Source organism: Macaca nemestrina, chromosome 10 (assembly GCF_043159975.1).
Source record: "Macaca nemestrina isolate mMacNem1 chromosome 10, mMacNem.hap1, whole genome shotgun sequence".
Taxonomy (NCBI): Eukaryota; Metazoa; Chordata; class Mammalia; order Primates; family Cercopithecidae; genus Macaca; species Macaca nemestrina.
Window position 1 is genome coordinate 8,698,814 of NC_092134.1, and position 23,248 is coordinate 8,722,061.

The 23,248-nt window shown below is 57.2% G+C and overlaps 1 protein-coding gene across 4 annotated transcripts in view; it reads right to left on the reverse strand.

The window, feature by feature from the left end:
• Nucleotides 1-7,625: 7,625 nt before the first annotated feature.
• The window catches only part of LOC105493811 (refilin A), a 347,171-nt gene continuing 331,548 nt past the window's right edge, over nt 7,626-23,248 (reverse strand). For all 4 annotated transcript variants that reach the window (XM_071070849.1, XM_024796620.2, XM_024796618.2 and 1 more), the window contains 2 exons: nt 11,488-11,597; nt 7,626-9,547 (listed from right to left, as the gene is read on the reverse strand). In XM_071070849.1, coding sequence (XP_070926950.1) covers nt 9,214-9,547; nt 11,488-11,561 — 408 coding nt within the window. In that variant the 5' untranslated portion in view covers nt 11,562-11,597 and the 3' untranslated portion in view covers nt 7,626-9,213. The remainder of the gene's footprint in view (nt 9,548-11,487; nt 11,598-23,248) is intronic.

Sequence of the window (23,248 nt, forward strand, 5' to 3'; positions counted from 1 at the left end):
GTTACAAAGGTTTCTTCTCTGCCTCACATTGGGCAGCCAATAGGGCAGGCAGCTGGGGTTTAGAGGACAGTGGGAGTATACCCTTGAAGGGCTAAGGCCACATCCCTCTGAGTCACCAGGAAGTGAATCCTTTTGTGAGTTGAATATTTATACCCTTGGTAAGGACATCACGAGGGCGTCAAATAGTCACATCTGTGGTGAAGGTATCAAGTGTTCACACCCATGCTGAGTGTCAGATGTTCACATGGGTTCACATACATGTGTCAGGTATTCACACAGTCAGGGTGTCATTCACACGCATGGTGAGAGGGTGTCAGGTATTCACACCCATGTATCATGTATTCACACCATGGTGAGTGTGTCAAGTAGTCACACCCATGGTGTCAGATGTTCATACTCATGGTGTTATTCATACCATGGTGAGGGTGTCAGATGTTCACACTCATGGTGTCAGGTGTTACACCATGGTGTCAGGTGTTAACACCATGGTGAGGGTATCATGTTTACACTCATGGTGTCAGGTATTCACACCATGGTGAGAGGATGCCAGGTATTCACACTCATGTGTCAGGTATTCACACCATGGCAAGGGTGTCAAGTAGTCACACCCATGGTGAGGGTGTCAGATGTTCACACTCATGGCAAGAGTATCAAATATGCACAAGGTGAGGGTGTTGGGTATTCACACCCATAGTGAAGGTATCTAATATTCACACCTGTGGAGTCCAGAATGGCCATCACATCCTAATTGGAGTCTTTTAATGTCATCCCTGCCCATGGAGATCATGATAGGGGATGTCCCGGTGTGATTTGAATACAGGCAGGAGAGAGAGAGCAACCCCTGCCAGCTCGTTCAGTTGCCTCTTGAGTTCAGGTGTACCACATCTTGGGTGTGCCCTGTCTTGTGCCCACAGCATCCCTTCTGGAGCAGAGTGAAACCTGGGAATGGCCACAGTTCTTTGCTATTGACCCGGTCACCCTTGGCCTTGTCCCTCAGTGCCAGTGGCCTGGCCCTCCCCTTCATTTTCCTGCCCTTTCCCTATGCTGCCACAGCAGCACGGCTGTCCCTCTACACTTCCCCAAAGCCTGACACCACAGCTGGTGCCTGGTCCCATGTGCAGTGTCAGTCCCCAGAGCCAGACTGGGTGGCTGAGCTGGAAGAGACTTCATTTGCCCACTGGCCCCCAGGTATAGCTACAGGTGCCCTGGCATGGGGAGTGCACTGGGGCCCCCTGTGGAGCCACTGCCTGCTTTCCTAGAGGGAGGAAGCCCACCCCTGCCCTGGAGCTTCCCCTGCTGGTCCGGAGTGGCTTGAAGCCTCCCACTAGGGCTTCCATCTGGACAGCCCCATCACAACCTCTTAGCCTTTCTATGTCCCCAAGTCCATGGGGATAGCGCTGGCCTGAGTGTGGCCTCTGAGGCCTGCCCCCATTCTAGAGCAGAGGTCAGAGAACCTTTCCACTTGGCAGAGCCATGAGGTCAGCTCTGCCCCCAATGGCATTCCTGGAGCCACTGTAGAGTGAAGACCCCCAGTTCGTGTCCCACTCCACCCAAGACCCACCAGACGTGTGGACAGTTGGCAGCCAGGAAACGCCTGCCCTGCAAAAGCTGAGTCCTTCTGCTGGGTGGGTTCCTAGGATGGCGCCAGCTTCCCAGGCCCCTAAAACCTTTGGGAGTGCAAAGCGGGTGGGAGGTGGGCCCTCTGCCCCTCATGGGCACAAGATAACCTGCAAAGCAGGGCATTCTCTCTTCACTCTTCCTTCAGAACTGCATCTGAGTCATGCTAAGTGTGGGAGTCCCAGGGTCCTGGAATTCTGCCTGTCCCCATCCCTCAGCCTTCAGGCCCAGGCAGTCTGGGGTGCTGGCCTCAATTCACCCAGAAACAGGCAGTCCCAAATCCCCAAAGAGGGCCGACCCGGGCCCAGCTACTGGTGAGCAGGGACAAAGAGGTGGTGCTGACACAGATGGGACCCAGCCTTGGGGACTCTGATGGGGATTTGCCAGCAAGGATGGCTGAAGCTGGGGGTCCCTGGCCCTGTGCTGGTGTCTGAGGAGCCTCACATCCAGCACTGCAGATACCAGCCCTGCAGGACTGAGGGGCAATGGAGGGGAGAACCACAGTCCACTGGAAGCAGAAATTGTCACCTCCTACCCCAACCTTCCCAGGGGACCAAAAGCCTCCAGGGCCCAGGCTTGCCCAGAGTCCTGCCTCCCCTGGAGTGGGGAACAGGGAGGAGGGGCATCCTCAGGGGCTCTGCCCAGCCTCACTGGCTCTCAGTATCCCACCCTGATTACTGTGCCCAGGGTAAAAATAAGCTGAAGCCTTGGGCCTATGCAGGACCTGGATTCCAGCTTGGTGACTGCGATCTATGTGAACCTGGGGACGTTTCGGGTGCCCTCTGGGCCTTGGTTTCTCATCTGTGCCCTGGGCTCTAATGGCGTCCCAACAGGGCAGAGCCTGGCACCGGGCTGTAGTTCTGAGGCCGGCAGGCAGATGGCAGTGTGGGGCTGGCAAAGAGCCCTGTCCCGGGCAGTCCTGCCCTCCACCCAGGGCAGAGCGGCCCCCACCCGGAATCCAGGATGGGTTGGGGTGTTGGTCATGCCAGCCGCCAGGGGTTGCCCACTCACACTGGTGAGGCCCAAGATCCCACAGCACCTTGTTCAGCCACCAGTGAGACCAGAGAGATGGGAGTGGACCACAGGGCTCAGCCCAGCCCCCATCTCTGTGCCTCTAAATTGGTACCACTCAGCACCGTGGCATGTCTTCTCTGAGGACCAGGGACTCAGACCCAACCCAGGCGGTTGTTTGCAGGTGCATGGAAAGCTTGCAGCCTGCTGCCCTCAGAGGGTCCACTCCGTCTCCCAGCTACAGTCAGTTGGTTCTCAACCTTCAAAGAGGTCATCCCACCTACCCCCTAATGAAAGACGTCATCCACCTACCCCCAAAGAGGTCATCCCACCTACCCCCCAAAGAAAGATGTCATCTACCTATCCCCAAAGAGGTCATCCACCTACCCCCAAAGAAAGACGTCATCCCACCTACCCCCAAAAAAGACGTCATCCCACCTACCCCCCAATAAAGACGTCATCCCACCTACCCCCAAAAATGTCATCCCACATACCCCCAAAGAAAGATGTCATCCACCTACCACCAAAGCGGTCATCCCACCTACCCCCAAAGCGGTCATCCCACCTACCCCCAAAGAAAAACGTCATCCCACTTACCCCCAAAGACGTCATCCCACCCCTGTCTTGTGTGGCTTTTTCACTGCTCCATCTTTAAAATGAAGACTCATGGTATTCCCCTGACCCCTATTTCCCTGGAAAACCCCTATACACACTTCAAAACCCAGCTGGGGCGTTACTTCCTTGAAGAGCACACTACCCTGGCCTATCTTCTCTGCCCTCTGCGTCTCTGATAACAGTGCAATCCTTGTCTCAAATCCGACAGAACCCTTGAGGGGCAGAGCTCTTGTCTTTCCCCTCCTGACCCTGTCTTTGGCTGTGAACCTCCCTGGCAAGTGTGTTGTGAACTGACGCTGCGAGTGTCTAGTTCTCAGTAGAAAGCTAGAAAGAGCTCTGTAAAGGACAGTTGGTGGCAAACGTCACCATGTCTTAGGATGTCGGGAAGTTGGTTAAATGCAGATTCCTGGGTCCTCCTAGACAGTCTGATGCTCTAGGTCCAGGGTGGGGCCCAGGAATCTGTGTTTTCAACAAGCAGCCCAGGAGTTTCTGGTGGGAGTAGTTGGCGACCCTCACTATGACGGCAGGGGCAGTGCCCAAGATTGGAGCTAGGCCCTCACCTGGAACCTGGCTCCTTCACTTCCATCTGATCAGGAGGTCTCCAGTAAGTGCTCAAAAGTCTCTGTAGAAGGAGGCCTGGCCACTAGCCTGAAGAGCTGCTGCCCATAGGGCAGCAACGGACTGGTCCCGAAGACCCTGGGGTTGGCTCCGGACAAGCCTTCCTGGGATGATACAGATAAACTGGAGCAGTCCGGGTGGCTTCCTGGAGGAGGCAGGTCTAGGGAAAGGAATAGGCTGAGAGGAGAAAACCTGTGTGGCAATGGCTGGGAGGTGAGGCCCAGCCAGGGACCCTTGGGAGCCCACCACCATGGGCTGGACCTGAGTCCCTGTGGGGGCCCAGGAGTGTCTGGGGTGGTGAGCCATTGCTTAATAAGGTAACTTGCCGGTTTTCTGAAATCGGGGCAGTTTTGTCTCGCAAGGGTGCTGATGGATTGTGAGGGAGAATTAGACCTGGGAGACAAGTGTGGGACCAGGATAAGGGACTGGCACAGCGCAGAGGCCAGGACGCAGCCCCCTCGCCCTGGGGAGGGGGTCGGGGACCGGACACCATGGTGTGAGGGGCAGGGGCTCGGAGATCAGCATGATGCAAGGGCAGCGTGTCATAGCCAGCTGCCTGGTCCTGGCCCTGTCGTTCGACCCCGCCACGCCTCAGTTTCCCTGGAATGGGGTGGTGATATTGCTCTAGGGAATGACTGCTTCCTAAAAGCTATTGGGTTGTTTTTTTTTTTTTTTTTTGGTTTGTTTTGTTTGTTTGTTTGTTTTTACATAGCCACTGTTTGCTCACCTGTATGGGAATCAGATAGTGGCCAGAGGCAAGGGACAAATGCCGAGGTGGGGAGGGAGAAGCTCAGGTGATCTGCAGCAGTGGCTCATTTGGAAATCTGGGGAGCTGGTGCTTGTGGAAGGATTCTCTGGCCATTCTGTCCTTCAGAGGCTAAGGAGGGCCATCAAAGAAAATTCAGTTGTTGTTTACAGATTCTCTAGAAAGCCGAGAGGGCTCAGCAGTCTGCAAGCCACCAGCTGTCCTCACACGGGCACTTCCTCTGGAGGGAGGCCGGGGGCACACGCCTCCTTCGCAGGATCCTCCCCACCCCTTGCAGGGCCATCGTGAAGATGAAACAGATTAAATATACGACATGCTCGCGGCAGGGCCAGGCACAGTGTGGGTGCTACGCAGGCCCTGGTTCTTGTTCCCATTCTGGCAAGGAAGAGATGGGACCAGTGTCAAGTTCAGTGGACTTGCGGGAAGGAGCACGGTTTGCAGTGCAAGGCAGGGGGCTGCCGAATCTGATTTTAGGTCTGGGAGGTAGAGACCTTTGTAGGGTCTCTACCTACAGGGTCTGTGGGCCCATATCTAGTATAACTCTGGCTATCTTATGTATTTTATTACACTGGAACAGCTCGTGCCCTCAGTCTCTTGCCTTGGCACCTGGCTGGCTTGCCGCCCACAGACCTTACGCTCATTTTACAGATGCTTAGGGAAGTGAAGTGACCTCTTCCTTTTCCGGCAGCGGAGCCCATCCTGTGTCACTTTCCCCTCCCGGGGGCCTAGTAGTGAGTGACAGGTGCCCTTCTGAGGACATCACCAAGGTCTTGCATGTGGCACATTGAATCTCGCACATCTGGTGTGCCTGGGCTGGGGGGAGATGGGGAAAGGCGCTATAGCCGGCAGCACCCGAAGGCTGGGCAGTTCAGGACAGCAGCCAGTCTCTGTTTCAGGGGCGGAAATTCCCAAGGCCCAGGATCCAAGGCCTAGGTGTCTCTTTTGCCTGTCTCCAGGTATGCTGGGTTCCCCTAGGACAGATGAGCTGCTTCAAGGGAAAAGCATGCATACTTGGGTGCCTTAGAGCAGTTGCCCTTGTCCTCTCCTTCCATCCTGTGCCTGGCTGGGCTTCCCTAGGCCCCTACATGACCAGCAGGCAGGCTGGGCCTCCAGCATCATTAGCAAAGGCAAAAACCATTTGCGTGGTAGAGCCACCCCAGGAGGTCCACCAATTGCAGGCTCTCGGAGGCAGGCGTGTTCTCCGGGTTCTCCAGGAAATGGGCTGAGATGGAGTTAGGAGGGTAAGAGGTTTTGCGGGGTAATGCCTGTGAAAGAGGAGTGAGGATGGGACGGGACAGGAAGAGTCTTGCAGGCCATGCAGACCTGACGGTCTCACCTGACTCCGCCTGGGCTCCAGAGCAAGACTGATCCCAGGAGAACCTCCATGTTTGTTGAATTCACTGGCCCTATAATTGAATGTGTCAGAAAGCCTTATCCATTTTCCCTTCGAGATGGTGAGAGATCAAGGTTGTGACGGAAAATCAGGCTTGTGGAGTTGAATTTGCATGGATTAAGGAAGGTGCAAAGAATGCCACCCCCAGCAGCATCTGTAGGGAATCCCATGACTAAAGCAGGGCTCAGGTCTTGAGGCACGCTTCTGTCCGTGTAGACCAGTGGAGACCTCAAGATTCGTCCTCAAGTTGATGTGAACCAGTGTTGGACTCAGCCTCTCTAGCTTCCATCCCCTCTTCCCTGTTAGGGGCCATCCTCCATCAAAGCAGGCAGCCTGTGGCTTAGAATGTCAGGGATTTTGGGTTCAGATCCTGGCTCTGCCACCTACCGGCTGTGTCCTACCAACGTGGGCAAATGACTTAACCTCTCTGTGCCTTACTTTCTCCTCTGTGGAGTGGAGATGCAGTCGCCCCCATGTCAGCGGCAGGGATGGCGTGGAACTTTTCATATGCAATGTTTCCTGCAGAGCCTGGAATCCAGTGAGTGCTCTGAGTTGGCACATATAGCATTCCCACTCATGTTAGTCAGCTTAACCACTGCCAGGCTGGGCTGGGGACCTCAAGAGGCCACCATCAGTCCTGACCATGGCACTCTTGTGACACATCCCCTTGGAGGACCTGTCCCCAGCAGTCTCTGTGGCAAAAGACACTCCCTTATCCCCTGCCCCCACCAACTGCAGAACCTTGGAGCAAATTCTTTTTTTTTTTTTTTTTTTTTTGAGACAGAGTCTCGCTCCGTCACCCAGGTTGGAGTCCAGTGGCCAGATCTCAGCTCACTGCAAGCTCCGCCTCCCGGGTTCACGCCATTCTCCTGCCTCAGCCTCCCGAGTAGCTGGGACTACAGGCGCCCGCCACCTCGCCCGGCTAGTTTTTTGCATTTTTTAGTAGAGACGGGGTTTCACCATGTTAGCCAGGATGGTCTCGATCTCCTGACCTCATGATCCGCCCGTCTCGGCCTCCCAAAGTGCTGGGATTACAGGCTTGAGCCACCACGCCCGGCCCTCGGAACAAATTCTAGTCTGATTTTCCAGTCTGACTCACTGAGGACATTGTCCCATCTGCTGAGTGTCCTTAACGCACTCACGATCTCCACGGAGCCCCAGGGGCCTCTCCAAGGGCGAGATGGAGAGAAACAGATGGTAAGGTGCGTCCCAGCCACCTGCTCTGCAGTGGCAGCCAGGGCTCTTCTCCAGGGACACTGCGGGTTGAGGGGCTTGCCAGAGCTGAGGGCCGGGATGTGGAGCTGAAGACATGCCCGCCATCAAAAGTCCAGATGCCCGGGCCCATCCAAGGAACTGCCCCCCAGATCTAAGTCCCTAGGTAGGGCCCAGGCCTCTGCATTTATTAACTGGCTCTTGGGTGGAGCTGGTGTACCCTGAGGCTGTCTACAGGGGTGGGGGCTAAGTCCTTCTTTGTTCCTTTGACCAGGGCCGAGGCCGGCTCGTTAGGGCACAAGCTCCGAGTGGGAAAAAAGTGATGGCCTCACAGGAAAAGGGGCCTGGAGACCCGTCTTCCCCTTCCCCAACCCCAGCGGGAGCTGAGGGTCTCACAGACAGAAGAGGAAGTCCCGTTGGGTTTGCAGTTTATTAAGATAATCAATCAATTTCTTAAGTTATTCCTTTGTTAACCGGAAAACATCTCTGGAGAGAAAATGCACTCTCTGTGTAGATACATAAAAATATATCAGTCATTTCGCCCCTCCCGGATGTGAACGGAATCTCCCCTCCTCACCTCCCCAGAGGGAGCTCAAGCCCCAAGGAACCTTCCCCTCCCCTTTTGGGGGTTACCAGGGGAGTGGCAGGGGCAGCCCCCAACTGCAGAGTGCGTTCAGGTCTGAGTGGGGAGGAAGGCTCAGAGGGGCATCTCCTCGGCACCCTGCCACAGTGCCGGCTTCTGGGCTGTTTGTTCAGCGGCCTGCTGGGCTGCCCCAGGCTGGGGGCTCCCCCAGCTCCCTGTGCACACTGCCTTGTTCCAGGGAGCCCTGAGCCAAGCCTTCGTCTGGCTCATGTTCCTCCCACAACATCCCACGGGCAGGGGTGAGCCTGCTGCAGGAAGGAGTAAGGTGCTGTCATTGCAGAATCTATCACACACAGGAACGCAGGCTGAGGATGGCAACCTGGTTCCCTCAGTGTCTCTTTACACTGACAGCTGAGCTCCGACTCCCTCCAGTTCAGACCCGACCTCACACAGGTGGCAGCATTTCCGAGAGCTTCACCGCCTCCGCTGGGCACTTGGTTTTGACATCAGGGGTGCTAGTCCTGGAGGCGGTGCGTGGACGGGTGTTAGCTGGGGACGCCCTGCAGGTGAGGCTCCAAGGCTGAGCACCCATCTTTCCATTTTGACAGGCAGTGCCCCAAATCTTCAATACTGGAGGGCATGGGACACTGGCAAGGCCATGGCTCAAAGTATTTCTAGGCCTTCCCCGCCCCCAATATAACCAACTCCAGCCCTGGCATCAGCATCCGGCCTTTGTCCAACCTCCTGGCTCAACGTCCGCCAGAGGTGGCTCAGCGTCCGCCAGAGGTGGCTCAGCGTCTGCCAGAGGTGGCTCAGCGTCCGCCAGAGGTGGCTCAGCATCCGCCAGAGGTGGCCTTCAGACCTCTTGGTGCAACCTGCACGTGTGCAAAAGCCTGTTTTGGAAACACCCCAGGCCAGCAGCCGGGAAGAGAGGCACCCCTCTTCCCTCACACACAGCCTTGGCCACCAGCACGGAACACACGGGGCGGCAGGGCTCTCAGGGAGCGGCAGCCACTCCCACCAGCTGAGGCTGGGATGCCGCTGTCCTCGCACTGCTCGGGGCTGTTCTCTGCTGGCACGCTATGGACACATTCTTCTCCCCTGACCCTGAAGGTGGCCACCACCTAACAGTGTGTGCCCCTACTGCCTTGCCAGCTTAAGTGCTAAAAAAAATAGATGCTTTTATTGAGTCCTGGACACCAAAACAAGGAGACCACCACCTAGCCTGTAGGTCAGGGCAGGCAGCCGAGAGCCACCTCCTTCCACATGGGTCCTTGGCCTGGCAGCCTCCCTGCCTGCCTCCTACCAGAGTGCCAGGCCGAGCTCATCCTGTCCGTCCTCCCGGCTCCTCCCCAGGGCTCCCGGCTCCTCCAGCACCCCGGGCCGGCCCCAGCCCCGTCAGAGCGTGGCAGGGCCCAGGAGGCTGGGGGCAGGGTCCTGGCACAGCTGCAGCTGCACGCTGGCGGTGAACCAGCAGCTGGGCCGGCCCAGGCTGCAGTGCAAGGTGGTCCGGAAAGTGCTCCTGGCATGCTTGGGGAAGATGATGGTGGTGCTGCGGAAACGCAGGGCGCGCGGGCGTGGCTCCAGGGTCAGCTGGCTGCGGTAGTTGCGCCACGTGCAGTTGGGTGCCGCCACGATGGTCTCGCTGTAGGCTGTGACGGTGGGCACGGGCACATAGAAGACCTTGTCCTGGAAATGCTTCTCTGAGGCGTACTTGACCTCGGAGTTGCAGCTGGAAAGGACAGGAGGGAAGCGGAGTGAGCCCAGGATGGGGAGCAGCCCGATTCCCTGCCCACAGCATGGACACGAAAGGGCCCTGGGCAGACGCTCTGAAGCCTAACTGGTGTGTGTTGCTCTGAAATGTCAAGGTCAAGAAGGTCAAAGAAGGACTGAGGGACTGTCCTGGCTTCACAGAGCCTGAAGAGGCAAGACAGCTAACCGCAGTGAAGGACCTCGACTGGATCCTGAACTGGGGAGAAAAGTAAGCCGGGAAAGGACCTTATCGGGACGACGGGTGAAACTGAGCCATGTCGTGTGGGTTAGGTGCTGGCATCACCGTGTGCACTTCCCTGATGTTGACAACTATGCTGCTATCATGGAGGAGGATGTCCCTGTTCCTGGGAGACACACTGAAGTATCTGGGGGCTAAAGGGCAGGACGTCACCAATCTCCCCTCAAATAGGGCAAGATATAAACAACCCGTGAATCTGTTTGAGATGCACATGCAACCTTTCAAAGAGTTTGAAATTATATCAAAATACCAAAAAGTCCCTTCAGCACCCCTGGAGGAGTCACTGACTAGCATCCCCCAGTTCCACGTCCAGAGCTTTAGGAAATCAAACTGCAAGCTCTGGGAGGGAGCGAATCCTCGCCATCGAATCCCCGAAGGTGATCACAAAAGACTTGTGACGGGATCAGAGGTCCTGAGGGCCAAGCTGTCCGTCCTCCACCCTTGCTGGGCTTCCGATGATCGAGTTTTGGCTTGCATTTTAAAAACTAGGCCATGAAGGCTGTTTGGGGATTGAAAAATAATTTAGAAGTGGACCCGTTTGTCTCCTGGGACCATTGCATGGCTGGCAGGGGCAGGAGGCAGTAGGTCTCAGATGCTTGGCTGGCCCCACTCGACAGGGACAAGCGGATGGAGAGAGCCCCATAGATATGTGGGAAAAATCACAGATCCCACAGTCCACCTTCAGGAAGCCTGAGCCCCAGCAGCTTCAGAAGAGGGCAAATTGACGTGGGATGTTCCCAAGCAGGGGTGCCTTAATTCAATTCACATGCCACCTAAGATGTCATGTGCCTGGGAGGGCACCCAGTACACTTACAGTGCAGTAGCTCAGGGGTGGCCTCAAGAACCTAAGTTACAGTCACAAAGAACATGGAGCAGCTGAGTGTCCCCTAACTCTTGGACAACAGAGTGAAAAGGGGGCCTGAGTTGCCTGAATGGTTTGGTTGTGAATACCTAACAATCTGGCAGGGGCTGGGCGCAGTGACTCGCACCTGTAATCCCAGCATTTTAGAAGGCTGAGGCAGGAGGATCACTTGAGCCCAGGAGCTGGAGACCAGCCTGGGCAACATAGTGAGACCCCATCTCTGCAAAAAAATACAAAAATTAGCCGGGCATGGGGCTGCACACCTGTAGTCTCAGCTACTCAGGAGGCTGAGTTAGGAGGATTGCTTAAGCCCAGGAGGTTGAGGGTGCAGTGAGCCATGATCCCACCACTGCACTTCAGCCTAGGTGACACAGTGAGAGCCCATCTAAAAAAAAAAAAAAAAAAAAAAAAATCTGGCAGGAGAAGGGAGGGAGAGTTAGGGTGCACAAGTGGTTATGTTTATATATTTTCCAATTTTTCTGAGAGGTTGGATTTAAAATAAAAGCCTGTTGGAGCAGACGGTAAATGGGGAAATGGGAAATGGCTGAATAGGCCTGGGGTGGGGGCATGGGGTGGATACAGGGGGTCCCTTGGGGTCAGAGTCTCTTAAAATCAGTTTTGTCTCTGGCTAAGACAGGGCCATTCCCAGAAGGCAGCACCCAGAGGGGCCGCCTTGAGGGTAGGGAGCCTCCTGAGCCCCCAGCCTGGCCTAGTCCCCACCCCCATCCCACAAGAGAGTCAGGACCAGCACCCAACCTCCCACCCCCTCCTCCCACACAGAGCCCAGTGGCCCACTCACCGGATCTCATGCGTGGGTTCCGGGTTCACCTTGATGCTCTCCCCAAAGAACACCGGCAGCATGCGGGGCCTCATCTCCGGCGCCGGGGGATTCGGGAGTTGGGAGGAGGGCTGTGGGGAGAGCCAGGGACATAAGGTTATGCAGCCCCTTGTCGCAGTGGCCTCAGCTCCCTGCTGGGCACATAGGACCACCTGACAGCCTCTGGCCCTGGCTTGGTCTGGAAGCTGTTTCGTGGGGCCCATCAGGAAGCCCACCCCAGAGCTTCTCCGTGGGATCCAGGCATTCAGGGGTCTGCCCAGTCCCCACCACCAGCCTGGCCCCCGGCTCCCAGATCTCAACAACGGGTGTGGTCACGGCCTCTCACTGCAACCTCCAGGCCACACCCACCCCGGAGCCCAGCTCAGAGCCCTGGAGAACTGGGATCCCTCTGTGCTCTTTGCCGGGCTGAAACCATACTCGGCCTGGAGAAAGGGTTCCGAGCCCTTCTTGATGCCACCCAAGGCTCAGGTAACCTCCAGAGGGGTAGAGACCCCACCACATCTGTGTATGTGGCACACCTGCCAGGGAGGGACACACAGGTGGGAGCTGGCCAGGCCTGCAGAGGGGCACAGGAAGCCGATCAGAATGGCAGATGTCTGCAGGAGAGCAGGGAGGGCCTAGCCAGCATCCACATCTTCTAGAAATGGCACCACATCTCCCTGAAGACAAGGACTGGATTGGACATGGGCGTGTAACCCACACTGGGCCAATGAGAGCTACCCAGGTTCTCCTCCAGAGCTGTGGAGACAGTCCCCCTGTGGGGGCTAAGAATGTGGGGCAGGGGTTTGGAAACCATGTGGAAATGGAGCTACACTGAGGAGAGCAAGAGTCAAAGACGGTGAAATACCAAGTCTTTACAACATTGTTCAAATGCCTGGATCAAGCCACACCTGAAACTGTCCCTCAGTTGTGAGCACCAGCAAATCCATTTTGAGGGAGGCTTCAGACCATTTGAGCTGCCTTTCTGTCACTTGCAGCGGGAAGAATCTTGGCAAGGTGGGGAAAGAGAGTTCCATGGGAAAAGAGGCCACCCACAGTCCCTTCAGAAAGAGCCCCTTCAGACAGACACGAAGAACGCACTCTCTGTTCCCCTCCCAAATCCACCCCACAGCTCCACGCTGGGAAGTTCTTTCTCTGGTCTGTCTTAAAGTCTGTCCCAAAATTCCACTCCCTGTGGAAGCAAAGACCATCAGGGCCATGCCCCTGCCCAATGCTCCTCACAGGAAGTGGCCTAAGGACCCCCACCCCATCCTGCTCCTCACAGGAAGTGGCCTAAGAACCCCTACCCCATCCTGCAGCCCACCTCCCCCTCCCCCCAGCTCAGCCGCTGGTTCAGCCCCAAACTGATTCTGAAAACACAGACCTCTGGCCTCTGCTGCCTCTCCTCATGCCAACATGGTGACACTTCTGCCCTCCCCTACCCTACTCTTCCCTCCTGAACTGTTCCCTGCCAGACTCAGCCTCACAGGCCTTTCCCCTCTTCCACCTACCCAAGAAAACCCTGCCCATCTACACGTGGGGGTCCTTCCGGGCCAGCCCAGCAAAGCGAGTGTCTTGAAGTAGAAGTTTCACTTAGGGCAGGGCCAGGAGGCTCTGCTTCTAAAGCCTTTTTTTTTTTTTTTCTGAGACAGGGTCTCTTTCTGTCACCCAAGTGCGAGTGCAGTGGTACAATCACGGCTCACTGCAGCCCTGACCTCCTGGGCTCAGGCGATCCTCCCACCTCAGCCTCCCACACAGCTGGCACTACAGGTGCATGCCACCATGCCCCAGCCAATTTAAAAAACAGTTTTTGCAGAGACAGGATCTCACTATGTTGCCCAGGCTGATCTCAAATTCCTGGGCTCAAGTGATCCTCCTACCTTGGCCTCCCAAAGAGCTGGAACTCAGGCGTGAGCCACCACGCCTGGCCCCTAAAGCCTTTTAAGGCAGCCCTAGATGTTCTCCTTGAGGTGTTGCTGTGACACTCAAGTCACGGCCAACCCGTGAGGAACACATAGTAAGAGCCGGAAAGAAGCCCTTGCTCTTCAATGCCATTGAGATTGGGGATGTTTGTTACGAGGCATCCCCCCGCCTGAGCAGCCTATGCTGGGATAACAGGGGGCCTGGCAAGGCCACTCCCTAGGACCTGTGCTGGAACTACACGTGCCCGCATCAAGGGCTCAGGGAGGTGAAGGGCAGGGCTTTAAATAACCCGCCTATTTTTCAGATAGCTTGTTCATCACTGAGGTTATTAATCACAGACCCAGAGCATATGAATAGCATAGCTTTGGAGAAAGCATGAGTGTAGATTCGAAGAGATGCTCGCGGCCATGGCAGAACGTCTTCCATTCAGCTCACTCACTGCGCACCTACTGTGTGCCGGCACTGCGCTCTGAACTGCTGCTACAGTGGTAAACAGAGAGGGTCTCCTCACCTCATCAGAGATTGCTGCCTGAATCCCCTACTACTCTCACCGACGCCCCACCAATGGACTAAGATGCCAACTGTCGGGAGGGCTGTGATCGTCAGGGTGACGAGGGCACGAGAAGGGTTTGACCACCAGGTAATCAGGGAGGCCTTCCCTGTGCAGTGCCACCTGGGACGTGATCTGAGGGGTGAAGCCGAGTTCACTGTGGCCCCAGGGCCCACAGGTCCTGGCGCCCCCCACATTGGGCACTGGGGCCACACAGCCACAAACAGCACCCAGGACACCCACACGCCCTCAGCCCTGCCTCCCCCTGGCATGCAGGCCACCCTGGGACCCTGTTCTAGGGCTTCTAATACAGAGGCCACTAGCTACATGGGGCTGTTCAACTTAAATTCTTTACAATTCAGCAGTCCTCGTTACATTCCTCAGTCACACCCGCTACACACTGGCAGCTGTCGCACTGGCCGGGGCAGATCCAGAACACGCTCACGGTCTCAGCAAGCACCCTGCACAGGCTGCCCTAGGGGGATGCAGGCTATGGGTGAGGTTTCAACCAGCAGGCCAGCCCCAGCCCCAGCCCCAAATGACCACTGCATGCTGTGTGCAGAGGCCCTCAAAGTAAAGGCCCCCAAGATGGCCCCATCAATGGCTCTGCTCTCCTCAGAGCCACTCAGGCCGCTGGCTGGGCAGGTCCTGGGTTTGCCCCTGGCTCTGTCTGCCTGTGTCAAAATGGGGAGGGCTGGAGGTGCCTGGGGTAGAGGCAGGGACCCAAGGGAGGTCACAGTCTGGTCTCAAACATGCAGACCCTCTCCCTGGGAGATGGGGCATGGCCCAGTGTGGCCAGGACGAGATGGACCCACAGAGGTCCTTGAGAGAAGCATCGAGGGTCAAGGCATGGACACCAAAAACACAGCCAGAGGTAGCTTCCCAAGGACAAGGGCAGTGTGGGTCAAATAGGGTCCCCCCAAAACCCCATGTCCACACAGACCCTGCGAATGGGATCTTATTTGAAATAAGGCCTTTGCAGATGGAATTGAGGCTCCTGAGATGAGGTCATCTCGGAGGAGGGTGGGCCCTAAAGTCAATGACTGGTGTCCCTACAAGAGTGGACACAGGATGGAGGCGGTGGCTCACGCCTATAATCCTCTGGGAGGCCAAGGTGGGTGGATCACCTGAGGTCAGGAGTTTGAGACTAGCCTGGCCAACACAGTGAAACCCCGTCTCTACTAAAAATACAAAAATTAGCCAGGCGTGGTGGCTCACACCTGTAATCCCAGCTACTAGGGAGGCTGAGGCAGGAGAATCGCCTGAGCCCAGGAGGCAGAGGTTGCAGTGTGACGAGATCGCGCCATTGCACTCCAGCCTGGGCAATGGAGCGAGATTCTGTTTAAAAAATAAAAATAAAAAGCGGATGCGATGCACAGGGACAATGTGGAGGCAGGGATGGCAGGGGCGCAACCACAAGCCAAGGAGCACCTGGAGCCACCAGGAGCCAGAGAGGCGGGAAGGAGCCTTCCCTGGGGCCCTCTGAAGCGGTGTGGCCCTGCCACACCTGGATTGGAACTCTGGCCTCCAGAACTGTGTGAGAATAGAGTTTTATTGTCTCAAACCCCCCAGTTTGTGGCAGGGTTTTTTTTGTTGTTTTTTTGTTTTGTTTTGTTTTTGTTTTTTTTTTACAGCGGCTCTAGGAAGAGCACACAAAAAGGCCACATGCTAAAAATCAAGACAGGAGCGAACCCTGGGGCCTATGCCTCCCAACCCTCCATGAAGGCGCCGGGGCTGGCTGAGACCACCCGTGGGTACCCGGCCTGGCCTCCTCCCATCTTGATCAGGGACTGGGGATGGCTTGTGAAACCAGTTTATCGGTGGAGTCCTCCCAGGGGAATGGGAGAGAGGGGCCAAGCAGGTGTCAATCAGGCAAGGCGGGGGCACAGCCATGACCAGCTGGGGCCCGTCACACCAGGGGCGCAGGAGTGTGGCTGCCCCAGCACTGGTCCCATCTGGGACAGCAGGCTGCTGGCCACTGCTGCCCCACTCCTGGGGGTGGGAGTCACCTTCTGGGGAAAGAAACTCCCTTTCCCCCAAGGACGGGTCTCTAGGAAATGGGAGAGCTGCCAGCCGTGGGCAGCCGGGGTTCACAGCCACTGGGGACGGAGGCAGTGAGGCACCGTGCACAGCGGCCGTGACACCTCCCTGACCACTGCCACTGGGACATGGCACTCAGCAGGTTTTGCTTACGCATTGATTTCTCAGTTTGCAGCCCTCTCCCTGCTCTCTGGCCCTACCTAGATTATGATGCCCCCGTGGATGGGAAGGCACGGTCTCCATCCCCTACACCCCAGCGTCTAGTGCATGGTGATGCTCGGTGCTTTGTTCTCGGCTGAAGAGGGGACAGCTGGCTCCCATGGGGGACAGCAGGCGCTGGGGACCCTATTCCTCCAGGCTGGTGCCTGTAACCATGGCGACCACACGCACACCGGCCTCGGGCAGAGGGAGTAGAGGGCCGACCGAGCGGGAACCATGAACTCAGAGCCAAGTCCTGCCCGGGCCTGGCTTGATATTTCCTACCTCTGTCCCCTCCCTGCCGCCCCCATACCTGCCTGGACAATGAGGATGGAGAGCTTTTTGCGCTCTCACGGTGCCGGGCACCATTCTGGGCACTCGCCACATATCCTACTCATCTGATCCTTATAAAAACCCCAGCACACAGCTGCTGGCAGCACCCCTATTAGCCAGATGTGGAAACCAAGGCCCAGAGTGGCGAAGTCATTTGCCCAAGGCCACGCAGCTGGAAGAGGCAGACCAGCGCTGGACGCTGGTGGTGCGGCTCCAGGGCCCGGGCCCTCACCCTCGTTCCTCCACTGCTTTTCATGCCCAGGGGCCTGTCCCATCACTGCCCCCTCAGCTCCAAGCTCCCGTGACACAGGCTCAAGGCTTCCCACTGGGGACCTCTGCCCGTTTCTCTCTCGGCCCCTTGTCTGTGACCCGAGGCTGCCTCTGTGCTCCCGCTGCTCTGTGCTCCCACTGCCTCTGTGCTCCCGCTGTTCCCTGCTGCACTGGCTCCTTCTCAGTCGGCCTGGCGAGAGCCAACTCAGAGTCTGCTCCAACTCTTAGGGGCATCCTCTGTGGGGACACAGGAGCTCCCATCTACTGGCCTCCATTGCAGTAACCCCTTTGTGTTTCTGTCACCCCCAGAGAAGCAGCTCCCTAAGGCTGGAGTCCTCATCACTTCTAAGCCCAGGGCCCAGCACATCTCCGTCCCTGCAATATGGGGAGGGGAGGCTCCACACCTGCAAAGCAGCCCCTGCCCCAATCCAGAGAGCCCCAAGGCTGGGCCCATGCCTGTCTTCAAGTCTGGCAGCAGCCTGTGGACAAACATCACCAGCAGCCCCATCCCTGCTAGTCACAGTCACCCCAGAACAAGGGCTAAGGACCACAGGGAGAGGATCGAAGCCCCCAGCAGACGGCCTCGAGATGGCCTCGAGGTGGCCCCATCTCTCCCTGGCATTGATACAGAGTGAGTGGCCCAAAAGAGCGGCAGCTGCTCCCTTCCTGGGTGTGGCATGCTGAACAACGGCCCCCAAAGCTGTCCACATCCTGATCCCCAGGACCTGGGAATATCTGCAAAAGGGACTTTGCAGATGTGATCAAGGATTCTGAGATGGGATACGGTCCTGGGTCACTCAGGTGGGCCCGATGTCATCACAGCGTTCCAGGGGGTCAGAGTCGGAGAGAGGCCAGAAGATGCTGTGTTGCTGGCTTTGATGAGGAGGAAGGGGCCACAAGCCAAGGAGCATGGGCCCCTCTAGGAACCAGAACAGGCACAGGAACTCTCTTTGAGCCTCCAGAAGGAACCAGCCCTGCCGACACTTTGATTGTGGGACTCCTGACCTCCAGAGCTGGAACATGACAACAAATTCCTGCAGTTCGAAGCCACTCTGTGTTTGGTAACTGGCTGCAGCAGCCATAAGAGACTACTAAGCTCTTAAGTGACTCGGGCCAATGACTTCCCGTCTCTGGGCCCCCACGGCCTCCGCGTCTCTGAAGTGGGGAGATAGGAGGACCCGGCTCCCAGGCTTCGGTGTGGCTGGGTCAGAGTTGGCAGCGACGTGGAACAGCGCCCAGCTCAGGGGTGGCACTGGGTGCCAGTGGGCCCACAGCAGGGCTCCTTCTCTCCCATGAAGGTCTGGGGAGGAAGCGCCTCTCTGGACAGAGGCATAGCTCGCACCCTTCGAACCTAAAACAACGCTTCTGCTTACGTTCAGGAGCAAGCAAGCATCATTTCAGGACAGTCACTTCACAAAAACAAGGCAGTGACAAGACTGGCCCATCATCATCTTCTATGGCTCACCGTGCAGTCAACACTGACCCCAGCTGCAAGACTCTGTATGACTCCATGTTTCTAGAAATAATACACACTCCCCAAAAAATGTTATCTGAAGCTTGGCATTTTCCCAAGTGTGTGCAGGTGTTTGTTTGCTGAGCACCTACTGTGTGCTGGGCCCGGTGGGAGTGAGATGAGGCACAAGAACCCCCAGGGCCCTTCTCCCGCAAGAGGGGGTGACATGAAGCCACAGGGGAGGAGAGAGGACGACACCGTGTGGAAGGGGACAGTAACATGGTCACTAAGGTTTGGGGAGGTGTTTCTTCTGTCCAGACAGGTGGAAGGGCTGGAGGGAGAGAGAGGCAGCCTGCTGCTGGCGTGACCCCCCCGTGCGCTGCCAGGAAAGGCTAACTCCTCACCCATCGAGCAGGGAGGGCTTATTTCAGAGGCAAAGCCTTTGTGCTGTGGCAGAGCCCCCGCCCCAGCATCTCTCCTTGGTGCACGCAGAATGAAGACACTGCCAAACCCTCCGGATACCGCCACAGCTGGAGCATGGGCGCCGACAAAGGCAGCCGCCTTCCGCCGGGTCCCGCTCCCTACCTGGCTGCCAGCAGCCGACAAGGCCTACTTCACAGGCTGGCCCGGGAAGCCAGAGCTCTGGGCACCATTTGCCAAAGGGTCCCGCTGAAAAAACACCAAAATCCACCCAAGCTGGAAGCACTGCCCGGGAGATACCAGAAGCTGTGGCAGCCCAGACCAGTGCAGGCTGGCGTCCCGCGGGCCTGGGTGGTGAGACAGCTCGGGAAGGCCCCGCCAAGGTCCAGGACACTCCCACGGAGCTGCAGGGCCAGATGCCAAGGGAAGATGGTGGCAGCCACCAGTTCAACTGGAGGCTCGGAGCTTCGTCTTTCTGGCTGCAGGGCTATTTGAACATTGAAATGGTCGTGGCGCCTCGCGGACTCCAGCCAGCCTGGGGAGTGGGCAAGGGAAGTGCCTCTCGCGGCCAAGAAGGCAGGCTGCAGCCCTGGAAGTCCGACTTTCCAGCCACGCGGGAGCGAGATACTCCCGAAAACTGGGTCACACACAGTCCCATGGGGGCTGGCAGGGCAGGGGAGGGCCAGGGAAGGAGTCGAGCACACGCACACAGGACCTGTCATTGCTCACCTGCCCTGGCCATGCGGCCACCTTGAGCACAGGAAGCCCCTAGACAGACCCACTCCCCACTCCCATTCTCAGCTGGTCTGCCAGGCTTCAGTGCCCTCCCACAGGCCCAGGCTCCTGTTCTGGTCTAGACAGAATCCGGTGAGATACCCCTGGCTGCCCTCGGTTTGCTCATCTGTGAAACGAGGCTGTGCTGTCGGCAAGGCCCACACTCTGGGGCTGGGGGCCCATCAGGGATGCCCAAGGCACAAGCTGGCGGTTTCCTAGGGGGCTCAGCATCCACCTCGAAGCTCTGGGATGTCGGGACAGGGAAGAACGAGTGAGTCTCAGGCACATGGGAGAGTCACCCAGATGCCATCCTTCCCTCCCCACTAGGAGGGACAACAGAGCTGGCCCAAGCCCAGGTTCCCAGCTCCTTCCAGGGTCCAGGGCAAGCCTGTTGTAGCCTGGGGAGACTGGGCTTACTCCCAGGCTCCTGGGCAGCAGGACGGTGTTGGGGGGCGGGACAGGCCCTGGAGGGTGTTGGGTCCTGTGGACACTCGCCAAGGGCCCACCAGGCCCCACCCGCTTGGCCCAGGAGCCTTCCCCAGGAGCCGCTGGGGCGGGGATGAACACTCACTGGCTGGAAGTCAAAGTACACAGGGGCTCTTCGGAGCTCCCCACCTTCCTGGCTGCTACACAGGCCATAGCCCATGGGCCGGTGAAGAAAGATAGCCGCTCTGTTGTCGAGAGCTCAGTGCCTCGCGGTGACAGCCTGCCAGACCTGGAGTCTGCGCCTGGCTGGGCAGGGACTCACAGGAAGGCACAGCCTGGGTGACACAGGGCCATCCACAGATACTACGGCCCAGCTCACTGAACCATGAGCTTTCACACAGGAGCCAACTAGCGGCCCATCAGTGCAGGAGTGGGAGGCAGGAGGAGGTACCCAGAGCCCTCCCATTGCTGCTCCTGGAGACAGCAGGACAGCCAGGGAGCCCCACACGGGCCGCAGGAGAGGTGTCCTTGCCAAAGCCACATGGAGCCTTGCAACAGCTTCCCCTGAGCTCAGCCCCTGACCTCCCTGGAGGAGAGAACCTCCGGTGCTGTCAGAACTTGATTGTCGGCGATATACAGAGGGAATCTGAGACCAAAGCACATGGGCTGGGCTAATGTTAACCTGGACCATCACCCATGAGGAAGATGAACCAAGGAGGAGGCATTTAAGCACCAAGAATTCCCACCCTTCTGATGACAGCCTTGGCCATTGGCGAATCCTGGGGCAGGGGTGGGTCTTTCTCAATCTCCCCCAACGTGGCACAACGGGGCACCTGAATGTGATTGTCGAAAGGACACAGTCTGCTTGTGGGGGATCCCAGGAGACCCTGAGTGGATCAGGCTGCTCCCTGGAGAGCCAAGAACTATCAAGGGCCCAGCAAGGAACCCACGGGCCCAGGATCTGACAGCCAAAGCAGAGAAACCATGAGCAAAGGGTGAGAAACGTCACAAGCTTGGAGGCGGTGCTCCGGCTGGGCTCCCTCCTGAGATGCTCCGGCTGGGCTCCCTCCTGAGATGGGCAGGCCAGAGGCACCCAAGTCAGCAAGACGGGTGTGGCCTGCCTTGTGTCCCCCACAAGGGTAAGTTCAAGTCCTGAACCCTGGTACCTGCAACTGTGACCTTATTTGGAAAGAGGGTCTTTGCACATGTGATCAAGTTAAGACAAGGTCAGATTAGATCAGGGTGGACCCTGATCCAAGGACTGGTGTCTTTATAGGAAGAGGGATATCTGGACATGGGGACACACACAGAGACAAGAAGGCCGCATAAAGACAGAGGCGGAGACTGGTGTGATGCGGCCAGTAGCTAGGAGAGGCAGGTGGGACGGATGCCCCCCCGAGAGCCTCCAGAGGAGTGTGCCTCCGCCAGCAGCTTGATTTCAGACTTCTTGGCTTCCAGAACTGTGAGAGGATGAATTTCTCCAGTGTTAAGCCACCCAGTCTGTGGCACTTTGTCACGGCAGCTCTGGGAAGTGAGTGCGGGGACCCACAGCTTTGCCAGTCAATAACAGAATGGGGGCTGCCAACCTAGGGCACAAGAATCACTTTGCACAGCCTGCAGGGCTTCGGGCAGGGTCTCCCACTTTCCCCCTGACACTCGGAACACTGTCCTTTCTCAAAGATACCACTCACAACGGTCAGGCGGCCTCCCAGATAGGGACCCCCGTCTCTGTACACAAAGAACAGCGAACCCAGATCCTGCCCTTATAAAGGCTGGATTTGCTGCAAGGTGGACAAATATCCCCTCTGGATTCCCGTGCATCCTAAGATACAGATGGCACACCAGGAGGTGTCTGCCGTTCACGTACCGTGCCCCACAGGGAGGCCGAGCACTGGAGGGCAGACAGGACAGACCACACCTGCCCCCAGGAAAGCTGCCCCCAGTCTGTCTGGCAGCATTTTCCCCATGCAGGGGGCTCCCTTGTTTCCAGAGCACCTGGAAGGCCGTGAGCCTCTTTGTCTTCTTTTCATGCTAAAGCTACAGCTATAGCTTAGTTTCTCAGCTGGGTAAGCCTGCCCCCGAGACCAGGGCTGTCAGACGCTTTGCTGAATTTCCGTTGGAGGCCTGGGATTGAGCAGACGCGGCTGGAAGGAGGCTCCAGGGCTTCCGGCTTTCCCTTCACTCTTCTCCCTCCTCACAGCCTCCCTTTCTGCAAACAGGCTCCTCCCTCCCACCTTGTCCTGACATACCTGGCTGTCTTCCACCTTAGCTTGCTCAGACACCTTCACAGGAACACACCTGTGAGCCTGCCAGGGGGCCATGGGGGCTGATCCCTGTTTTCCTAAGTCCATCTGTTCAGCCATCTGTTCATCCATTCATCATCCATCCATCCACCCATCCATCCACCCATCCATCCATCCATCTATCCATCCATCCATCCATCCATCCATCCATCCATCCATCCATCCATCCATCCATCCTTCTATTTGCTCATCCATCCATCCATCCATCCATCCATCCATCCATCCATCCATTCTTCTGTCCATCCATCCATCCATCTATCCATCCATCTATCCATCCATCCATCCATCCATCCATCCATCCATCCATCCTTCCTTCCTTCCCAACCCCAGCACTACCTCACTAGCTCCCTTCTCCCTCCTCTGTCATACTCAGTTTCACCATCACAGACAAGAAGCAGAAATGAGAAAATCCAAGAGTCCCAGGGGTCCCAGCCAAGGTCCAAAGGGATGTCTGAGACCACAAGTGGTCTCAAAGAGCTGGGCACCCCCGGGGAGTTTTCAGGGATGGGCTTCTCTTGGAATCTGGGTCCAGGGATCCAGCACATCTTCCTTAGGGAAGTTCTCATGTACAGTCTTTAGAAATCCACCCACTGCATAAACAGACTGGGAGAGGCTGGATGGAGGGAGGGAGCCCTGAAGGTGACAGAGCCCAGGCCACCAGCTGTGGGTGCAGTCCAGGGCCAGAGGCCTCGTTTCTGCATCTGGGAGGTGGCAACAGCTCAGATCTGTCACCACCTGCCATTGCCCCATAACAGGCTGTCCTTTGCCTGCCACAGGGGGGCTGTTCATTTGAACATGCACCCCAGAGAACACAATGTAAGATCCCAAATGCCACTTTCAGTCTCCCTGAGTGCAGTGAGATGACACAGGGCTACTTCTCCAAACTGCCCATATTCACTTGCGGAGATAGGTCTGCCTCAAAGTCATCCTCACTCCTCCACGATGCCAACCCCTAAATGCCCACAGCTCTGCCGGGCAGGGCGGGGAGGAGAAGAAGGGTATGGGTGTTTGCTCAATCTGCAGTCACAGTCCTGGCCCTGGGAGCTCACAGGC